General features: G+C 34.9%; 1 protein-coding gene across 1 annotated transcript in view; it reads left to right on the top strand.

Moving 5' to 3' along the window:
- The window catches only part of TEX11 (testis expressed 11), a 139,696-nt gene that overhangs the window by 32,195 nt on the left and 88,383 nt on the right, over window positions 1-19,118 (top strand). Inside the window, exon 8 of the mRNA XM_019747905.2 lies at window positions 11,159-11,244. Within this exon, the coding sequence (XP_019603464.2) occupies window positions 11,159-11,244 (86 nt within the window). The remainder of the gene's footprint in view (window positions 1-11,158; window positions 11,245-19,118) is intronic.

Here is a 19,118-nt window from a genome sequence, read left to right as displayed (position 1 = left end):
GTCCCAGACTGCATCTCATCAAAATTCCAGAGTTGATAAGTTTTTATTTCTCTACTTTATCTCCCTTTTCCATTCTTTCTCCCCTGTTTCAGTGCCCATGCCTACTTCAGTGTTTACTATCACAGAGGGAATCGATAACAAGAATATCTTTGGGAGATAACAGAGACAGGGAGAATGTTCCCAAGGCTCCGTAAATCGTACCTGCTTGTGATATTGACCTTACTTTTTCTCTAAGTTCTGTGTTATAATATAGAACTGGATTCCGTAAATATTACTATATTGCCAATTACATGCTAGGTACTCTTCTCAGCTTTAAAATTTTTAAAGCAATTTCATATTTACAAAAATGTTACAAGAATACTTCAAAGAACTGCTGTACGTAGCATAATGTTCTCTAGGTCCATCCATATTTGTTGCAAATGGTAAGATTTCATTTTTCTTTATGGCTGTGTAATACTCCATTGTATAAATGTACCACAGTTTCTTAATCCAGTCATCTACTGATGGGCTAAAAAAAAAAAAAAAAAGAACTCCTGTACACCCTTTGTCCAGAGACCCCATTCAAGTTTCCCAGTACTGTCCTTGATACAAACTGGGTTCAATCTAGGACTGTACCTGGTCTCCAGTCTCTTTCAATTTGTAACACCTCCTCACTCTTGCCTTGACTTTCATGATCTTGGCAGTTTTGAAGATTACAGACCAGTCATTTTATAGAACATAGCTTAAATTTTATTTTTAGTTAAAAAGTTGTTTTATTCCCATATAAATTGGCCACATAACGTTGTGTAAATTTGAGGTGTGTGGTGTGTTGGTTTGATACATTTATATATTGCAATATGATTACTGTAATAGCGTTAGCTAACACCTTTATCAGGTCACAAATTATCATTTCTTTTTTGTGTTGAAAGCAGCTAAGATCTAGTCTCTTAGCAATGTTGAAATTTATAATACAGGACTGTTGACTATGTTGTGCATTAGATGGCCAGGACTGGTTTCACATTTGTACCCTTCAACATCTCCCTGATTCCCCCACACTTAATTTGGGTTTGTTCAAAGTTTCCTCCTGATTAAACCAGGTTATGAATTTGGGGCCAGAAAATCACAGAAGTGATTCTGTGTTCTCATGGCTTCCAATTGAGTGGCATACAGGATCCATTATTCTATTATTGGTGGTGCTAACTTTGATTTCTTGATTAAAATGGGATCTTACAGGTTTCTCTATGGTAAACACACGTATTTTCTCTTTGTTATTCATAAGTCTTTTGTGGGGTGATACTTTGAGACTATTTAAAATCCAATTTCTCATCCCACTTTTACTATTCATGGATATTTATTGCCTAAATTAGTAATATGATGGTTGACAACTGGCTACTTTTATAATTTCATCTTTCTATATTTATTACTTGATATTCTATAATATATTTTTATTGCAATTCCCTGAAAACATGAAATTATCCATTTTAACCATTTTAGTGTACAATCCAGTGATATTAAGTACATTCACAATACTGTACAACCTGCAGTTACTTTTGCACCAATCTAACAGATGTTCTCTCACCCTCCTTGGGCTCTGACTTTCTATGCTCGTCCCCTGTGTAGATGAACAATACATTCTTATACTAGAATGCTTGCGTAGAATCTTATCAAGGAAACCATGTAGCCCCCAGAGTCTCTGTAATTTTCCCCTCTGGAAAATTATAGAACTATAAAAAGAAGTTCCTAACAAGCCTGTATGTAATTCAGCTGGCTACTGTTACAAAGAAGAGAAAGTGCATGAAAACTGGGTACGAGGCATGGCTGACTTAACATGACGATGTCTCTAGTCCTTGGAAGAGGAATTTATGAAATTGATTTTATTTTAAAAATCAGAAACCGAAAAACCTACTCTAAAGCAAGTTAAAGTTAGCGTCTATGTTAAAGTAAATATATGCCACACAACACTTCTAGGAGTTTGATGGAGGTGTCGTGAAATCAGATAATGAGATGGTTGGAAATAATTGGTTTAGTGCCTAGATTCTATAGGTACATAGTGAAAAATCAGTTAACTGGAATAATTGGGTCGTAGTGATATTTTGTGTAACTGAACTTTGTTTAGTGAGACTTGGAAAATTCTTCCTATATGAACAATTATTTAAAAAAATGTTTGCATATGTTTACCTACTTCGGTAAGTAGAACAGAGAGACTTTCTTTGATATTTAAGACTTATAATTACTCAAAACAAGTTTTGTGATATAGGTACAGCATTGTAGAAGGAGATACTTACCAGTGTGGCTAGTGGTGAGACACTTCACTGCTCTGATAATCAGTGTCCTCATTTGTCAAATGAGTGTATGACAACATGGTCTCAAATGTCCCTTCAGTACAAAAATGCCTAGTCTTCAATTTACCGAAACCCTGGGCCATGGCCCAGAGTGTATGTGTGTCTGTTTATATTTTTATAGCAAAAACCTGTTAGCAGATTGTTTTCTTAGTTTTTCCCTATTTCTCCTCAAGATTTGAAACTTTAATTAGAATTTTATTTTCATTAGTTGATTTGTGTTTGCCTTGCTTTTATCTTTCTATTTTTAGTTTGCTCTAGAATTTATTTTCTGTGTAGAGTTTTACTTCACTGAAACTTCATTTACACAAGGAAAATGGCTGATTAGTCTCTTAAACCCTTTGAAGTAATTAAATCAAGATTCAGCTAGATTTCATTCCTGTTCTTCTGTAGAGGCACAAAGCTTCTAAATGAAGTCTAGGATGCCTAGACTTTATTACCACTCTTTTGCCTATTTATACTTACCATTTTGTAGCCAAATGTTTAACACTTATATAAGACTTTGTATACCTCTCTCTGTAGTAAAATCTAATCTCATGGCACACAAATGAATTATTTCTCTGGAAGTAAAATTCAGTTTTCTGCCTGTCATGGCTAGCTGGGATGTAATTACTTTCTCTGACCCTTTCCACCCACTGCTTTGTGTATCTGGGAGAGCGTAACTTACTTAAGGTATCGACTTTCATTCCAAACTCAAAATCACTTGAGCCTTAAAAATGACTCATTGGAATCTTTGTAATGACATGTTCCATTAAATTTTAAGTGAGTTATATACTTTTTAACTAAACACCTACAGCATATGGAAAGCTTGATCAACTTTTTCATGTTCTGGGCTGCAGTCAGGCTCTTGGCATAGCCATTCGAATATTAATGCTTCTAACAAATCTGTGTTTATTTTTAGTTCCTTCTATCATTGTTGCTTTTAAATGTGTGTGGTTTACTTTCTATGCCTGCTTTTACATGTAATTTTTAAATTTTTATCACTAACACATAGTTTAAAGAGAAAAAATAATTCTACAATTCTTGTTACAAAATCACTAGTCCCATACCCCTCCACTTTTTTTTTTTTTTTTAATCTTGCAGAATAGCTACTTTCAGTTATTTCAGCTGGGTCTTTTTATATTTACCTCCATATCTCTAAATAGTGTTCTTACACTGCCAGTTCTTGATTTTTCAGTTTTAGGTATCATCTATTGACTTGCCACTTTAAAAGATGAATTTAAATCTTTTTCAGTCTCCCCTTACCCCACCACACATATGCCTACTTCCTGCCACTCTATTTTCTCTACATGGTTATACCATAATTTTGGTTAGATTACTATTCAGTGTTTATACTGCTATGTTATGTGAATGCTATTTTCATTTGAACCATATAGGGTACTAGGATTACTTTTTCTTGCCTGAACAGCATTTTGTTTCCTCTGGAGTTAATAATTGCGTTGGTTTTCCTAATCAATTAGTTTTCCATGTACTTAATATGATCTCTTCTCCAATATTCTCTCTCCCCTAATTAAGTAAACTTCTTTTGAATATATTGAAATATTTTAGTTACTTTATCAGTTTGCTTGAAGGAATTTGCCCCACGGTTTCTGACCTGCTCTAATGTGGGCAGGTTGCTCTTCTCGTCATGTTACACAGTTGTGGTTTGAGATCTTCCTTCTCCATTTACTTGGGAACTCCCCTCACTTCTCTCTCAGTTTGCTCTCTGTTTTGTGATTCTTGTGTCTTTCTTTTTGTGGTTTTAATCCCTCATTTTTGTGGGGCATATTCTCCAGTAGCTTCCTGACAATGGTAGCAAGGGATATAGGTTTATTTAGACTCTGCATGTCTAAGCATATTTTCATTCTACCATCACATTTATAGTTTAACTAGATGTAAAATTATATTGTATTTATCTTTCTCTGTCTGACTCACTTCACTTAGCATAATACCCTCTGGGTTCATCCATGTTGTCGCAAATGGTAAGATTTCATTCTTTTTTATTGCAGAGTAATATTCCATCGCATGTATGAATATATACATGCACATATATCTATCACATCTTTTTTGTCAATTGATTTATTTTTTAAAAAATTGAGGTATTAGGTTGATGCAAAAGTAATTGAGGTTTAAAAGGTTAAAAATAATTGCAAAAACTGCAATTCCTTTTGCACCAACCTAGTATAATCTATACATAACACTGTATTAGTGTCAGGTGTACAACATAATGATTCAATATTTGTATACACCACAAAATGATCACCACAATCAGTCTAGTTAACATCTGTCACCATACATAATTACAAATTTTTTTTTCTTGTTATGAGAATTTTAAGATTCATTTTCTTAACAACTTTCAAATATGCAGTACAGTATTATTAACCGTAGTCACTATGCTGTATTATGTTTTTTGAGGTGGTTATTTAAAAAGATTCAATTACAGTTGACATTTACTATTGTATTAGTTTCAGGTACAGCGTAGCACACCACATCTTTGTGCAGTCATCTGTTGATAGACACTTAGCTTCCATATCTTGGCTATTGTAAACAATGCTGCAGTGATCATAGGGGTCCATATATCTTTTTAAGTTAGTGTTTTTGTTTTCTTCGGATAAATACCCAGAAGTGTGATTGCTGGGACATAAGGTAGCTCTATTTTTAATTTTTTAGGACCCCCCCATACTGTTTTCCACAGCGGCTGTACCAATTTGCAATCCCACCAACGGTGCATGAGGGTTCCCTTTTCTCCACATCCTTGCCAGCACTTATTTGTTGCATAGCATCCTGTTATTATTTCAGGCTTGCAATATATTATTTTCTCTCTTAGAAGATATTGACAAATTTCTCTCCCCCATATTTGTTCTCTGCATAATCTGTTTTTTCTCCAAGGTGATTTTTTGTGTTGTGTGCATGTGTGTTTTGTCTCTGCCTTTCTATTAGATGCTTTCCTCAAATGTCCAATGATCACTAGCTGCTTATCTTTAATAACAAAACACTAAAAATCTCATTGGAAGCTCTGTTCCTAGGTCTTCTCTGTAATTTCATGTGGATGAGGTGTTCTGTAGGGTAGGCTGCTTGCTAATTTCAGTGTCCTTGGATCTTTTCTCTTGGGCTGGTCAAATTTCCCATAGAAGCCTCCTCCAGTCTATCCCTTAGAGATCCAGTACCTGGCTTCTTGGGTTCTGGGGGTCAAGGAGGAGGGAACAAAGACTTGGGTCTTGATACTCAGTTTGTACATTTTTCCTTAATCACCCTCTATTCAGTACAGCACCACTACCCTCAATTGTGCCTCATCTCCCCAAGGTCAGAGATCCTCTGTTTTGCAACCTGCAGTCTGTTGCAGTTGTTTATCTGAATGAGGAAGGGGACATGATGGTCTAAATCCATCTCAAACATAGCTTCAACCAATTCTTCACCTTTGCAAGGTATCTTGGGTGCCAACTGCTGTAATTGGGAGGTGGTTATGGCAATATAAATTGGGTTGCTTCTCAGCTTTCCACATTGCTAGTATAGTATTCTGCTATCTCATTTATACTAAGTCAGTTACTAATTTATCCATTTATTTTCCAGCTTCTAAAATAATGTGATCTTGTTATGCTGTCCTGTTGTATTTATCCTAGTGGTTTTGTGCCTTTTAAAAAATTTTTACTTAATAGCATCAAAAGGAATAAAATACTGAAGAATAAATTTACCTAAGTAGGTGAAAGACTTGTACACTGAAAGCTATAACAAACTGATGAAAAAAATAAAGCAGGAACAAATAAATGGAAAGATATCCTGTGTTTATAGATTGGAAGACTTAATATTGTTAAAATGTTTATACTATTCAAAGCTATCTATAGACTCAGTGTCATGTCAGTGTCAAAATCCCAGTGGCATCTTTTACAGACACAGAAAAAAAACTTCGAAAATGAATATGGAATCTCAAGGGACCTAAATAGCCAAAACAATCTTGAAAATGAAGAATAAAGTTGGAGGCCTCACACTTCCTGATTTCAAAACATATTACAAAACTACAGCAACCAAAACACTGTGGTACAACCATAAAGACAGAAATATAGACCAATGGAACAGAATAGAGAGCCCAGAAATAAACTTTGCATATATGGTCAAATGATCTTCAACACGGGTGCCAAGGCCGCTCAATGGGGAAGTCAAGTTGGACCTTTACCTCACACCATATATCAAAATTAACTCAGGGTGGATTGAAGACCTACATGTAAGACTATAAAAACTAAAACTATAAAACTTCTAGAAGAAGATGGGAAGAACTTTATGACATTGGATTTGGCACAGGTAACAAAAGCAAAAATAGACAAGATGGACTACATCAAACTTAAAATTTTCTGTGCATCAAAGGAAACAAGCAACGTAGTTGAAAAGCAACCGATGGAATGGGAGAAAATATTTATAAATCTTATATCTGATAAGGAGTTAATATCCAGGATATGCAAAGAACTTCGACTTAACAACAGAAATAAATAACCTGATTTACAAAATGGGCAAAGGACCTAAATAGACATTTCTCCAGAGAAGATACACAGATGGCCAACAAGTGTATGAAAAGATGCAGATAATCACTAGTCATTGAGGAAATGCAAATAAAAATCTCAATGAGATATTGTTTCACACCCATTAGGATGGCCACTATCAGAGAAACAGAAGATGGCAAGTGTTGATGAGGACTCGGAGATACTAGAACCCTGTGCACTGTTGGTGGGGATGTGAAATGGTGCAGCTGCTCTAGAAGACAGTATGGCAGTTCCCCAAGAAATTGAAAAATAGAATTGCTGTGTAGTCCAGCAATCCCACCTCTGGGCATACACCCGAAAGAACTGAAGCAGGTTCTTGAAGAGCTCTGTGCACCCCCATGCTCACAGCAGCCACATTCACAGCAGCCAAGAGCTGGAAGCCACCTGAGTGTCCATCGGTGGATAAGCAAAATGTTGTCTATCCATACGGTGGAATATTATTCAGCCTTAAAAAGGAAGGAAATCCTGTCAAATATATGAGCCTTGAACACACTAAGCTAAGTGAAACAAGCCAGTCAGAAAAAGCCAAATAGTGTGTGATTCCCCTTACATGAGGTCTTGAAAGTAGTCAAATTCATAGAAACAGAGAGTAGAAGGGTGGTTGCCAGGGCTTGGGTGGTCGGCAAATGAGGAGTTCAGTGGGCAGCTTCAGTTTTGCATGATGAAAAGTAGAGACCTGTTGCACAACGTGAATATAGTTCACACTACTAAATTGTACACTTAATGTAGTTAAGAGGTAAATTTTGTCGTGTTATTTTTTTTTTAACCACAATTCATTTTTTCCCTTCACTATCGTTTTACTGGGGTTTTCAGGAGAGAGCAGAGTAACTGTGTGTGCTCAGTCTGGCATCTTTAACAGGAACTTGATACTGGCTTTTTTGGTTTTCCTTTTGTTTTTTCCTGCTTTTTCTTTCTGTTTACTTTCTCCCACCTTCCTGTGGGTTGGAGGAATGCTGTAGAATGTTTAGAATTACACTTTGATTTTTCAGTGATATAAGCACACAAGTCATATTGGATTTGGGGTCACCCTAATCCAGTAGGACCTAGTCTTGATTACATTGCAAAGGCCCTGTTTCCAAATTAGGTAATATTCACTAGTTTCAGGAGGACATGAATTTGGGAGAAGGGACATTATTCAACCTGGTGTAGTCTTGATAGGACAAGTCCTTCTACTTTGTTCTTCTTCAATATTGTCTTAGCTGTTCTGGGCCTTTTATTCTTTCATATTCATTGTAGAGTCAGCTTATCAAGTTTGATGAACAATTTTCTGTATAAAGATATTTCGCATTCAGTTGCTGTCATAAGTGATACTTAAAGATTATATTTAAAAGTTTTTTGTCATTGGTATATAAGATGCAGTTGTTTATAAATGTTTGTTTAATATCTAGCAACTTCTCTGAACTCTCTTAGTAATTCTGATAATTTTATCTGTGAAGTTTCTTGGATTGTTTGCATTTGCATGTTTTTACTGTCTCTTTTTTCTGCCTCGGTTGCTGTCTATTTCACATTATAAATTGCTAGAGGACAGAGACCTTTCTTGAATAAGCTTTGTAGAGTTAATGGACATTGAATTGTATATTGAAAGATATGAGAGGAGATTCTTAGGTGGTGTGTAAGGAGAGAAAACTTTTGGTAGCATTGCAGTGTTAAAGCTGATAAAGGGAAGAGGAAAAGGAGAGAGGAAAGAGCTGAGTTAGAGGACACAGGCCATGTGATAGAAGAATAATTAAGCCTACATCAGGATGGGGCTACTAGTAAAAGACCATTTAGTCTGGACAGTTAAGAGTTATTTTACTTTTTTGATAGAACTATAGTGTTAGGAAACTCATGATTTTTAATTTTAAAGGTCAGTGAAAGTATTTAGTGTGTTTTTGATGGGCTTAAGGTTTAGACAAGGGACCTGAAAGTCTAGAGCAGGAAATCTTATAATGACAGGAAATGATTGGATAAAAAGGTTGGAAAAGCTAACATAGTGTTATTCACTTAAAAGGACTTAATTAAGTAACCAACTAACTTTTTTTCTGAAGACATCCTTCCTGTATCCCAAAACTAGATTAGGAATTACTGTAAGGTGTTGACATGAAGGCAGAAGGTAATGCTGTATTGTTCAGAGGCAAATAAAGTGTTTGGAAAATTGTATCTTAGAATGCCAGGAAAAATAACTAATGACCTATTGATCATTACTGAGATATCTGAGGGTTAGAGAAAGCTGAGGGAGGGAGGGATTGGAAGGTGAATGTCTTAAAGCCAATAAGGAAGAAAGCCAGGCAATTACATTCAATTATTGCTACACTATTATAAATAGAAAAAAAATGTAAAAATATATGACCTATAAATGTTTAAACAACAACAAAATCACAAAGAAAAATAGCTTGGAATTTGAGACTGGAAAAATAATAGGAGGTTTGCTTTTTCTGAATTTTAAAAACCCAATTTACAAAGTAATTTTCAGAAAATGAAGTTATCTAGTTAATTAAAAATAAAAGGCCTTGTAACAAACTGAGTAGTTAGTGATCAAACTCATTTTTAGCATCAGTATCTAATTAAGTTTTAAAAATCATCTATATAATCTCATCTTGGCATTGGTATTTGGTTGCAGCTATCATTTCTGGGCAGGAGATGTAGCAGTAGCTGGAGGTCCTAGAGATCCCCTGGGTCCTGGAGCTCCCATAATGCATTAGTAAAACCCAATATACAATAACCTTACAGAGCTACCTTCTTTGAATTTTTTTTGCTATTGTATATTGCTTGCAAAATGAGATGTTAGCACTCCATAAAAGGCTAGAAACATATTTTTTAAAGAGATACTTTCATGAATCTTAGCACTTCATACCCCATTAGAAATGTTTCATGAGCAGAGATTTATGTCTGTTTTGTTTACTGATGTATCTCTAATGCTTAAAATACTACCTAATAGTTAGGAAATGCTTAGTAAATATTGCTGAAGGTATAAATGAATGAGTGAACGGGGCAGAATTGGTAGTTAGAAAATTTTTTTTGTCATTATGTTGAAAATATGCTGTGGGTCTCTTGAAAGATATTTTCGTATTTTGCAGGTATGTTGTCATGTTTATTATTCCGTATTTTTTTCTCTCCTAGGAAGTAGCATTTAATATGGGTCCACTTGCAGGTTTTATGAGGACAGAGACAAGTACTGAGGAAATTGAATAAAGACTCAGTACACTTAAATGTTCATCAAAAGCTTTCTTTTCCATTTTCCTCTGTACAATTAGTCGCAGGCCTCTCTGCAGCAAGTGGGTGTGAGCTGCATTATTCCAGTCTAGCTCCATAATTGGTGTGTCCCTGTGTGAACCTGTGGGATCTGGGGCATATAATGAGTTAAGCTTTTTCTGCTGAAATGTCAAGAATGCATTGAAATACTTCTGGATTCTTGCCAGACGCACATTACCAAGACTATTCTTTATTTTAGATTCAAATATACAGTAGGTCTGATGTGCTCAGGCATGCATATTGAACTTCTGAATGTACTGTAATTCAAAGGGAAACTTTTTTAGAAGCAAGACAGGTCTTTACATATTATTTATGAATAACTTGCCTCAGATCTTGGATTCCTAATTGAGGATCTGCTCTGTAGTCTTACTCAGGTAAAACTTATAAAGGACTCCTTTACATGGGTCTAATCAGATTCTGGGTAGACGGTTTCTAAAGGGGATATTTGGATAAATTATTAGATTAATTTTTTTTCTCGTACACCATTTGCCAGTATTTTGACAGATGAAAATTCTGGAAGATGCAGGGACTGAGGTGCTCATTAATCCATAAAAGAGTATTTTCCTGTGGCATCATTCACATACTTGTTCCTACTTTTAGCTCAGTGGTAATTTATGTAAAGAAAATTTCTGTTAAAGAGGGTCCATTAAAATAATTATTTCTAAATAAGTCTTGTGGCTAGATAAATGCTTTGGGCAAATTTCAGAACTTTAGAATTATTTAAAGTTGTCTTAATTTTGGGGAAAAATAATTTTTCCTCCCCTCAGTGAATTTTTGGGGGCTTTGAATATATTCCCTAACATAATGCCTTTTTTAGCCTGTCCTTTTGCTTGGCAATGATTAGGTTTTCCACTTGCTGTTATAAAGGACCTTTCAAGTTCTGTTACTAGTATATTGTATTACTTTTCCATACATAACTAATGCCAACCTGAATGTTTTTCAGCTCCTCTTTAAATAGAGAGGTTTTCACAAGGAATAGTGGGTTATTTTGATGTATAGAACTCTTTAAGTATGTCTAAAGACTCTGAACTGCTGTAGATTTTTTTTAATGTTCCTGAAATCATGAATCTGACATGTGGTTTTTTTTTAATATTGCAGATCAGATACCTTCATATTCTCTGTTACAACTTTGGAGTAGAAACCTACTTGCAGAATAAATTTGAAGAGTGTGCTTTCTGGCTGAGGTAACATAAACAAAAATAATGAATGTAAATACAGGGATATTATCGTAAAGTTCAGTTTATACTTACTGTAGGGTGCCTTGGCAGTTTAAACATTGTCTGACTTCAAAGCCGACATGCTCAATTTATTTACTCCTTTAACATGTATTGTTTATTATTCTTACATGTTGCCAGTTGATAGAAAAGTGTATTCTATTCTTAACATAACATAAGACTGTGCTCTCCCTCCATTCCTCCTTGGTATCTCCATCAAGAATATGGAATGTTTTTCTTTGCCTTGGTACATACTGCTGTCTGCCAACCCCAGAGCATGAGGGGGAAGCGGTGGTGGGTGGGAGTAGGATCAGCTAAAATTATTAGTCTAAATGAATTTTGGTATTTTAATATCAGTCAAGTAAGTATATATTTAGCACTTACTATATGCTCAGTACTATACTAAAATTTGTACTGCTGTGTTGAATCTGGAAATACCAAGGGAATAGGGTAAAACTATAGCAACTACATGCAATAACCCTGTCTTTCACTGAATACCTATGCCCAGCACAGATTCTCACACATATAGACACTCAATAATTTCTAGTTAAATAAATGATTTTATGTGAAAAATGTATTTTTCTGGAGATGTTCCATAAGGTGCTTTCATATCAGGGCATCATGGAGTAAAATATATTAAATCAATTCATTGAATGTTTTCCTTTTCTGAGAATAGGGTTAGTTTTGGTTATTTGGAGCTACTCCCATGATTACTTTAACTATCGTGGAAATTTACATTTGCCCTTAGTGAAATAAATACAAATATGGTCATTAAGATTATAGTACTCACAGCTATATATATCTCTAACAAAATGTTTATGCAAATAACTTGTTTATGTAAAAGACTTTAGTGCTCAAAGATTGATCAAACGCTATAAAAGAACTATGCCTAACAGAACAAGCTCATGCAGTTATAAGAGCTATACATGTCTCAACTGAGAATGCAATATACCTGAAATTGTAGTATAAATCATTTTATAAATTGAATTATTTAAAATATACCGTAGGAGCTAACTAGTTTAGCATAGGTTTTGCAACAGGTTTCCTTTAAGTGAACAACCTTTTTATAAAGCGAATGATGAGTGAGCTCTGATTGGCAGGATTTGAGGGTAGAGCACGCAGAGTTTATAGCACCAACCTATCAAAAGACTAGCATGTCAAGAAGACAGGAATGGGAAGCGCAATAATAATAATAATAAAAGCATGCTGGTGCATAGATGGCTTCTGGAAGCTTAAGTCTATGGAGGTGAGCTTGAAGTTTATGCCAAGAATGAGGGTGAATGTTCTCTGGGAATGGGTCATAAGAGTAGGCTGAGGCTTGAAGTGGCATGACATGTAGGATATTTCCACAGATGCCATGGGATATTGGCCTCTTGCCTGTCATCCTGTTTTAGAAAACCTTATAGAAGGAAAATACGGTGACAGGACATGACTGATAGCCATGCCATAAGCTAATTATATCACATTTTTACTACATATTTAGTGGCTATGTTTTTAGGAATATAATTTGATCTGCAGTCATATAGTGTAATACAGAATTGTACACCTGAAATCTATGTAATTTTACTAACAATTGTCACCCCACTAAATTTAATAAAATAAAATTTTTTAAAAAATCTTTCTAATAACTGATTTATAGAGCATCACTATTTTGTGAATCTTTGTGTTCTTTTCACTAGAATGAGATTGGGGAAAACAAGAAGAATTCCAGTCCTAATTAGTATATACAATTTTAATCTCTTTGCCTGATTATTTTTCCACATGTTTTGGAGATGTATAAATGACTTGCTAAAAGTATTTTCAAATGCCTTGAAAAAAATTTAATGTGTTTTAAAAGAGGCAAAATAATTATCAGTATTAATATAGGAATTTTAGCAGAATGGGTAGTTTTTCTAGTATTAGATCAACTCTCAGTCAAAATTTAATTACCTATGACATCAGTGTGAAATTGACTGTTGTGATATCTACTTTTTAGCATTATTTTAGAGCTTAAATGTAATGATGCATGTATTGTAATGTTCAACATGTGTGAGAAGGAGAAACTGCCCAGTAAATGGTAGCTGCTGCTGCTATCTCTAGGCAATATGTTGCTTATTTACTGCAAATGGGCACTGATGTGGCTAGTTCACTACTTTGTTCCAAAATTGATCACATTGAAATCTAACATGGATTACTTGTTGAGTTCCCAGGTAAATCTATCATAAGGATAAACATCCACATCTTCTATCATATGCTAATAATTTTTAGAACAATTTTTCTTCATGCTTTAATCGTCCATGTGTTGAGAAAACTATTGGGAGTGTTGCTGATACAAGCAGGAATGAATAGCTGCTAATTAAGCACCCTTCTCTGTAAAATTTATACCAGAAGGAGGCTGTGGAAAGTGAGTGTACTTCCTCCTACAAGCTTAACTCTTTTGAGGACAGTGAATATCTTAAGCGAGAGGTTATATGTAATTTGGAAGTACCCTTTCAGTCTAAAAGGAAAAACCCCATGTTCACACAAATGATAGGGTATCAACATTGCTGTAATATATTACAATTTTGTTGAAATAGAAGCCTAGAACACAAAGGGTGGTAAGTGGGTATGGTTTGTAAAGCTCTTTTCTTCCCCTCCGTTCTTGTTAACAGATCTGTTTTAGACCTTTCTCGGTTTTTGTCTTTTCCCTGCCTTTTCTTTTGCTAAGAAAAGTTCAAGAACAGCTGCTGCTCTCCGTGGTTCTGCCACACTCTTTTGATCACGTCCCCTTATTAGAGATGTCACAGATTAAGAGAAGGTCACTGTACGTGGGAATGACATTGGGAGTCCTTTAGTTAACTGTGGTGTCAAGGTCCCTGCCTTGATGTATTCAATGACAAATTCAGTTAGGACTCTCTAGAATATAAAATTTCAGGCCTTTGAAATCAGAATGCCAGCTTTATAAATACGTTTAAGAGGCTTTCTGTTTAATCAAATGTAATTTTTTCTCCTATTTCTTGCCTTTTGTAGTTCTTGCTATGTTGAGCTCCTCTGTTTGCAGAAGGCAAGAATAATTAAATGGGAAGAGACTGTTGATACAGAACTTTATTCCACAATCTAGGGGATTTGTTAGTGACCTCTCAGTTGCCCTGGTGGAATTTAAATTTACTGTTTATCATTGGAAGTCTTAACTAATAATTTGAACATACGTTATGCTGAACTTGGCTTTTTAGAAAAGGTGTACAGAAATTGTTCTGTAACTAATTAGTATTCTACAAGAAGCACTGTAAACCAAACAAATACAAATAAGTCCGTCTCCAAAGGCTTTGGGGTTACATTGATTTACTGCAGAGATTTTGCACATCCCCCGGCCCCCTCCCACCCCCGGGGAGGAAAATGCCCTAATTCCAAACCTTAGTCATATTCTTAATAATGGGTACTTTTTGTTTTATTTTATTTTATTTTTTACTTCTAGTAGTTCTTTCTAATTCACTTAACTGTGTTCCTTGGAGCTTCTGACTGGTAAACACTTGGAAGGCTCACATTTTTCCTTTTGCTATAGGAAGACCTGTTTTCTATGGCAAATTAAATTTAGGGGAGAACAGTCAAAATGAAAGGCAATACCCATGGCTATATTAAATTAATGTTGAAAACTTCTTTACTGATTAAGGAAATTATATGTGCTAATTATAAAATTTTAAACATCACAAAATATGTAATGTGGAAAGAAAAAGTCCCCCATAATCCCACACTCATAAATGCTCAGTATTAACGTTTTACTTTGTTTTTAAATTTTTTCAAAAACAATTTTAAAAAGCTCTTTTAATATATTAAATGACAGGAAAAACGTGAGAGTTGTTGAAATGTATTTGGAGGATTGAAGGAGTTGAGGATTTTTTCAAAATGGATTGTAAATAAAGAAGATTAATGAAATGAAACCAACTCAAAGCGTATACACAGGGAAATTCCTAATTGGTAATCTCTTGTAATATTAGAGACAGTGAGATAAATTAGGAAAATGACAGAAGATCTTTGATTTGGACAAAAACCTGGAGAATTGCATAACACTCTGAAGGTGTTCTGTAAAAAATAATCTAACATTGATCTTAATAAATTTTTTATTCATTTTAAATTTATTTATTTATTACATTTATTGGGGTGACAATGGGTAGTAAAGTTACATAGGTTTCAGGTGTACAATTCTGTATTACATCACCTATAAATCCCATTGTGTGTTCACCACCCAGAGTCAGTTCTCCTTCCATCACCATATATTTGATCCCCCTTACCCTCATGTCCCACCCCCCACCCCCCTTACCCTCTGCTAACCACTAAACTATTGTCTGTGTCTATGAGTTTTTGTTTCTTTGTCTTGTTCCTTTGTTGCCTTCAGTTAATAAATGAAATTTAAAAGACCCTACTTCTTTGACCTACAGGTCAGACTGAGTGCTTATAAATTCCTGAAGAGGAGAGTCCTTTGTAGGTTAACAAAAATGAGAGTACTTCTCAACAACTTGTGTGAGAACTCTGTCCTGCCTTTCTTTCCTCAGGATCCAAAGAAAGCATGATTTCTTCAGCGTCCTTCTCAGAACATGGTTACAGGTTATATTTTCTTAAAAACCCCCAGCAACCTAAGCTTAATGTTGCCAGATTTTGGGGATGAAAATAAATAATTTGGTTGGCAGTCTGTTAGAGGAGGAGTAATTTTTGAGCCCCTTTCCGAACAGTATTTTTAATTTCTCTAAAACTAATCTTAACCTGTCTGAGTTGGTAGCTAATGTGAGTTCCTTTCTATTAGTTGGGAATAGTTTTTACCCTGGATGTAGTATCCTCAAGTGGGAAGAGAAGTGTGTCTCTTTCTTCTATAAAACTTTCTGAATTTCTTACAGAATCAGAAGAGAAGAATTCAGCAAAAATTATAGTGTCGTTTTCTAAATCCGTAGTGCTTAGAGTTAGTGAACCCAGATTAGGTACTTTCCATGCTGGATTTAAAAATAGCTCTTAGGTTTACATTAAGGAGAGCATTTATTTATCAATATTTAGCCTTTACTATGGTAATATAGGAATATATGTCACCAGAGGTCTTCTAATAAGAAGTAAAGGAAAGAACAAAGGAAATACAAATGTACTTGTACGCACAAGCATTAGTGCTTCAATATATAAGCCCAAAGGAAGTTTTTATCAGTTTTAAGGCTAGTTAATGTTCATTTCTTTATTTTCCCTTCTGTTCTTACCCTGAGACCTTGAGAATTTGACAATATTTTGGATAGTCAGACAATGTGATTTAGGGAAAGATTACAGAGCTAGCAGTAGAAAATCTGTTCCTAATGAACTGTGTGACTTTGTGTCACTCACCTAAGTACTGTGTACTGGGATGTCCTCATCTGAAAAATGGGTGTAATGTTATCTGTGTCACCGGCTTGTAATGAAAGTAACATAAGTAACACAACAGTACTTTGAAAGTTAAGGGTGTTATATAATCATGGATGAGATAAAATTATTGACTAGAAATGCTCATATATACCACCTGTTTTAATGGAAAATGTATTAGCACCATCTGGTGGAAATATAACAAATAGCAATTTTAATAGGAAGATGCTATTATTATAAATAACACTTTAGAGCTACAAGAATCCTTACAGATCATCTAGTTCAATAATTTAGAAACTATGTTCAGAGCTTCAGCCAGCAGAGCTTCAGAATCTCCTTTAAGAGGAAGAGGAGACTTACCCACACTTCTCTAAGATCCCCGTCTTGCTTCAGAGAAGTTAGGCTTTAATCAATTTCTTGTGTAGTATGTCCTTGTAAGGTTTTGCTTGAAAAAGTGATTCTCCTGCTTGTAGTATGAAAAAGACTGATAATGCATCAACTTCATTTTGTACAGATAAGGAAATGGAAATTTAGAGATATTAAGAGATTTATACAAGGGCACATAGCTGTGGCACTAGATCTCTAGTCTTTTAGGAGTAGTCTTTTACAAAGGTCAGTAGTGATGTCCTCTCTTTGATTCCTGATTTTAGTAATTTGATTTTAATACTTTAGTTAACAAATTACTACAAATTTAGCTACAAATTACTTTAGCTAACCTTTATTAGCTAAAGGTTAGTTACACTTTAGCTAACCTTTAGTGTAGCTAAAGGTTCATCAGTTTGTTGGATCTTTTCAAAGCACCACATTTTGGTTTTCTTGAGTTTTTAAATAAATGAAATAGATAACCGAAAAACAATAATAGATATCTTTATGACTTTTTCCCCTCTGTGCTTGTTTTAGGTTTAGTTTGTTCTGTTTCATTTACCTAAGGTGGAAGGTTGAGCTCTTTCTTCTTTTTTTTTTTAACATTGTTGTTCATAGCTATAAAATTTCCCCAAACCAGTGCTTTAGTGCCATCCCATAAGTATGTTGTGTTTTCCTTTTCATTCAGCATAAGGTATTTTCTAATTTCCCTTGTGTTTTTTATTCTTTAACCTATTGGTTATTTAGGAGTGTGCTGTTTAATTTCCATGTAACTTCTTTTCTTGATTTCTAATTTAATCCCATGTAGGCAGAGAACATACTTTGTCTGATTTCAATCCTAAGTCTACTGAGGCTTTTTAAGGCCTAGAATATTCCATTCTGGAGAATGGTCTGTGTGGACTTGAGAAGAATGTATAGTCTGTTATTATTGGGTGGAGTGTGGTATAGATGTTTGTTAGGTTAGTAGGTTTATAGTATTGTTCATATTTTCTGTAACCTTTTTGATGTTCTGCCTAGTTCCATCTATTACTGAAAGTGGGGTGTTGAAGTCCAACATTTCTGCCACGTTTGGTTCTGATGCTTGCTCTGTCTTTTCAAATTAGGTGTTTTGCCTTCTTAATAGCACTTCACACTGCATAGGCCTGGGGAAGAGGCTCACAGCCTGTCCCTCCCAAGGTGAAACTGTAGCCCAGGAGTCTAGGAGCTGGAGAGAGAGGGAATTCTTACCCTCCTGAGAGCACACAGCTGAGTAGCTTCCATCACAGGGAGCTGGTGTGGATAGCAGGTGTGGATAGGAGACAGGAGCTTAAATGCCACAGACTCTCCCTGTTCTTACTGAGATTTAGTTGATTTTTAAAAAAATAAATATTTTCCCATTTGGTATATACCCTTCGGACACTTTCCAGAGACTTTAAATGGTCTTTTATTTTTAATGATTTTTCCAGGAAAATGGTTGTTTCACTGGGGAGAGGGTCCAAGAACTCCTTATACCAGCATTATAAAAGTTCCATCCTCATTGGTTATTTAAAAACTGGATGTGGAAGGTTTAATGGACCAAAGGAGACCTCTATGAGATAGGGCTTACAGAGACTAGGCCAGCATTATAATTTCCTTGTTAGCAAGCTGAAAACTCAGTTTGAGTTTTTGAAAAAGGAATATTTCAAAGTAACGTCTTCAATTTAGTTCGATTCACCAAAATTTTATTGACATTCTCCCTTGGAATACCAATTTCATGGTGAGTGATCTTTGTTTTGCTTTTTAAGTTTTAGGTTTTGAAACCCTGAGGCTCACATTAATATATTATTTGTGGTTATCGGAATGTCCCATAGATAATATGGTTTGGTAATTAAAGCAGAAAACTGAAAGTCAAATTACACTACTCCCCAAGCTCTCACTCTCATTTTCAGTACCAATCTAGGAAATATTAGAAATCACTTAACTGCTAAATTGGTTTTTTCAGCTACAAAATGGAATTAGTAGTGTTTCATAAGGGTGTTGTGAAGCTTAATAAATATTGCTAAGCATTTGTTTCTGTGAAAACTCCTGTATTTGTTTTATTTTTAAAACATATTTATGTTTCTTAGAATTTAAAATGTGCCTGTTAAGTAAGAGCTTATATACACATGTAAACTAGTTTAATGTAGTATGTTTAT

The sequence above is a fragment of the Rhinolophus sinicus genome, chromosome X (assembly GCF_036562045.2).
Source record: "Rhinolophus sinicus isolate RSC01 chromosome X, ASM3656204v1, whole genome shotgun sequence".
Classification (NCBI taxonomy): domain Eukaryota; kingdom Metazoa; phylum Chordata; class Mammalia; order Chiroptera; family Rhinolophidae; genus Rhinolophus; species Rhinolophus sinicus.
The sequence above is the reverse complement of the archived record's forward strand: the minus strand, read 5'-3'. Positions and strand labels throughout refer to the sequence as shown.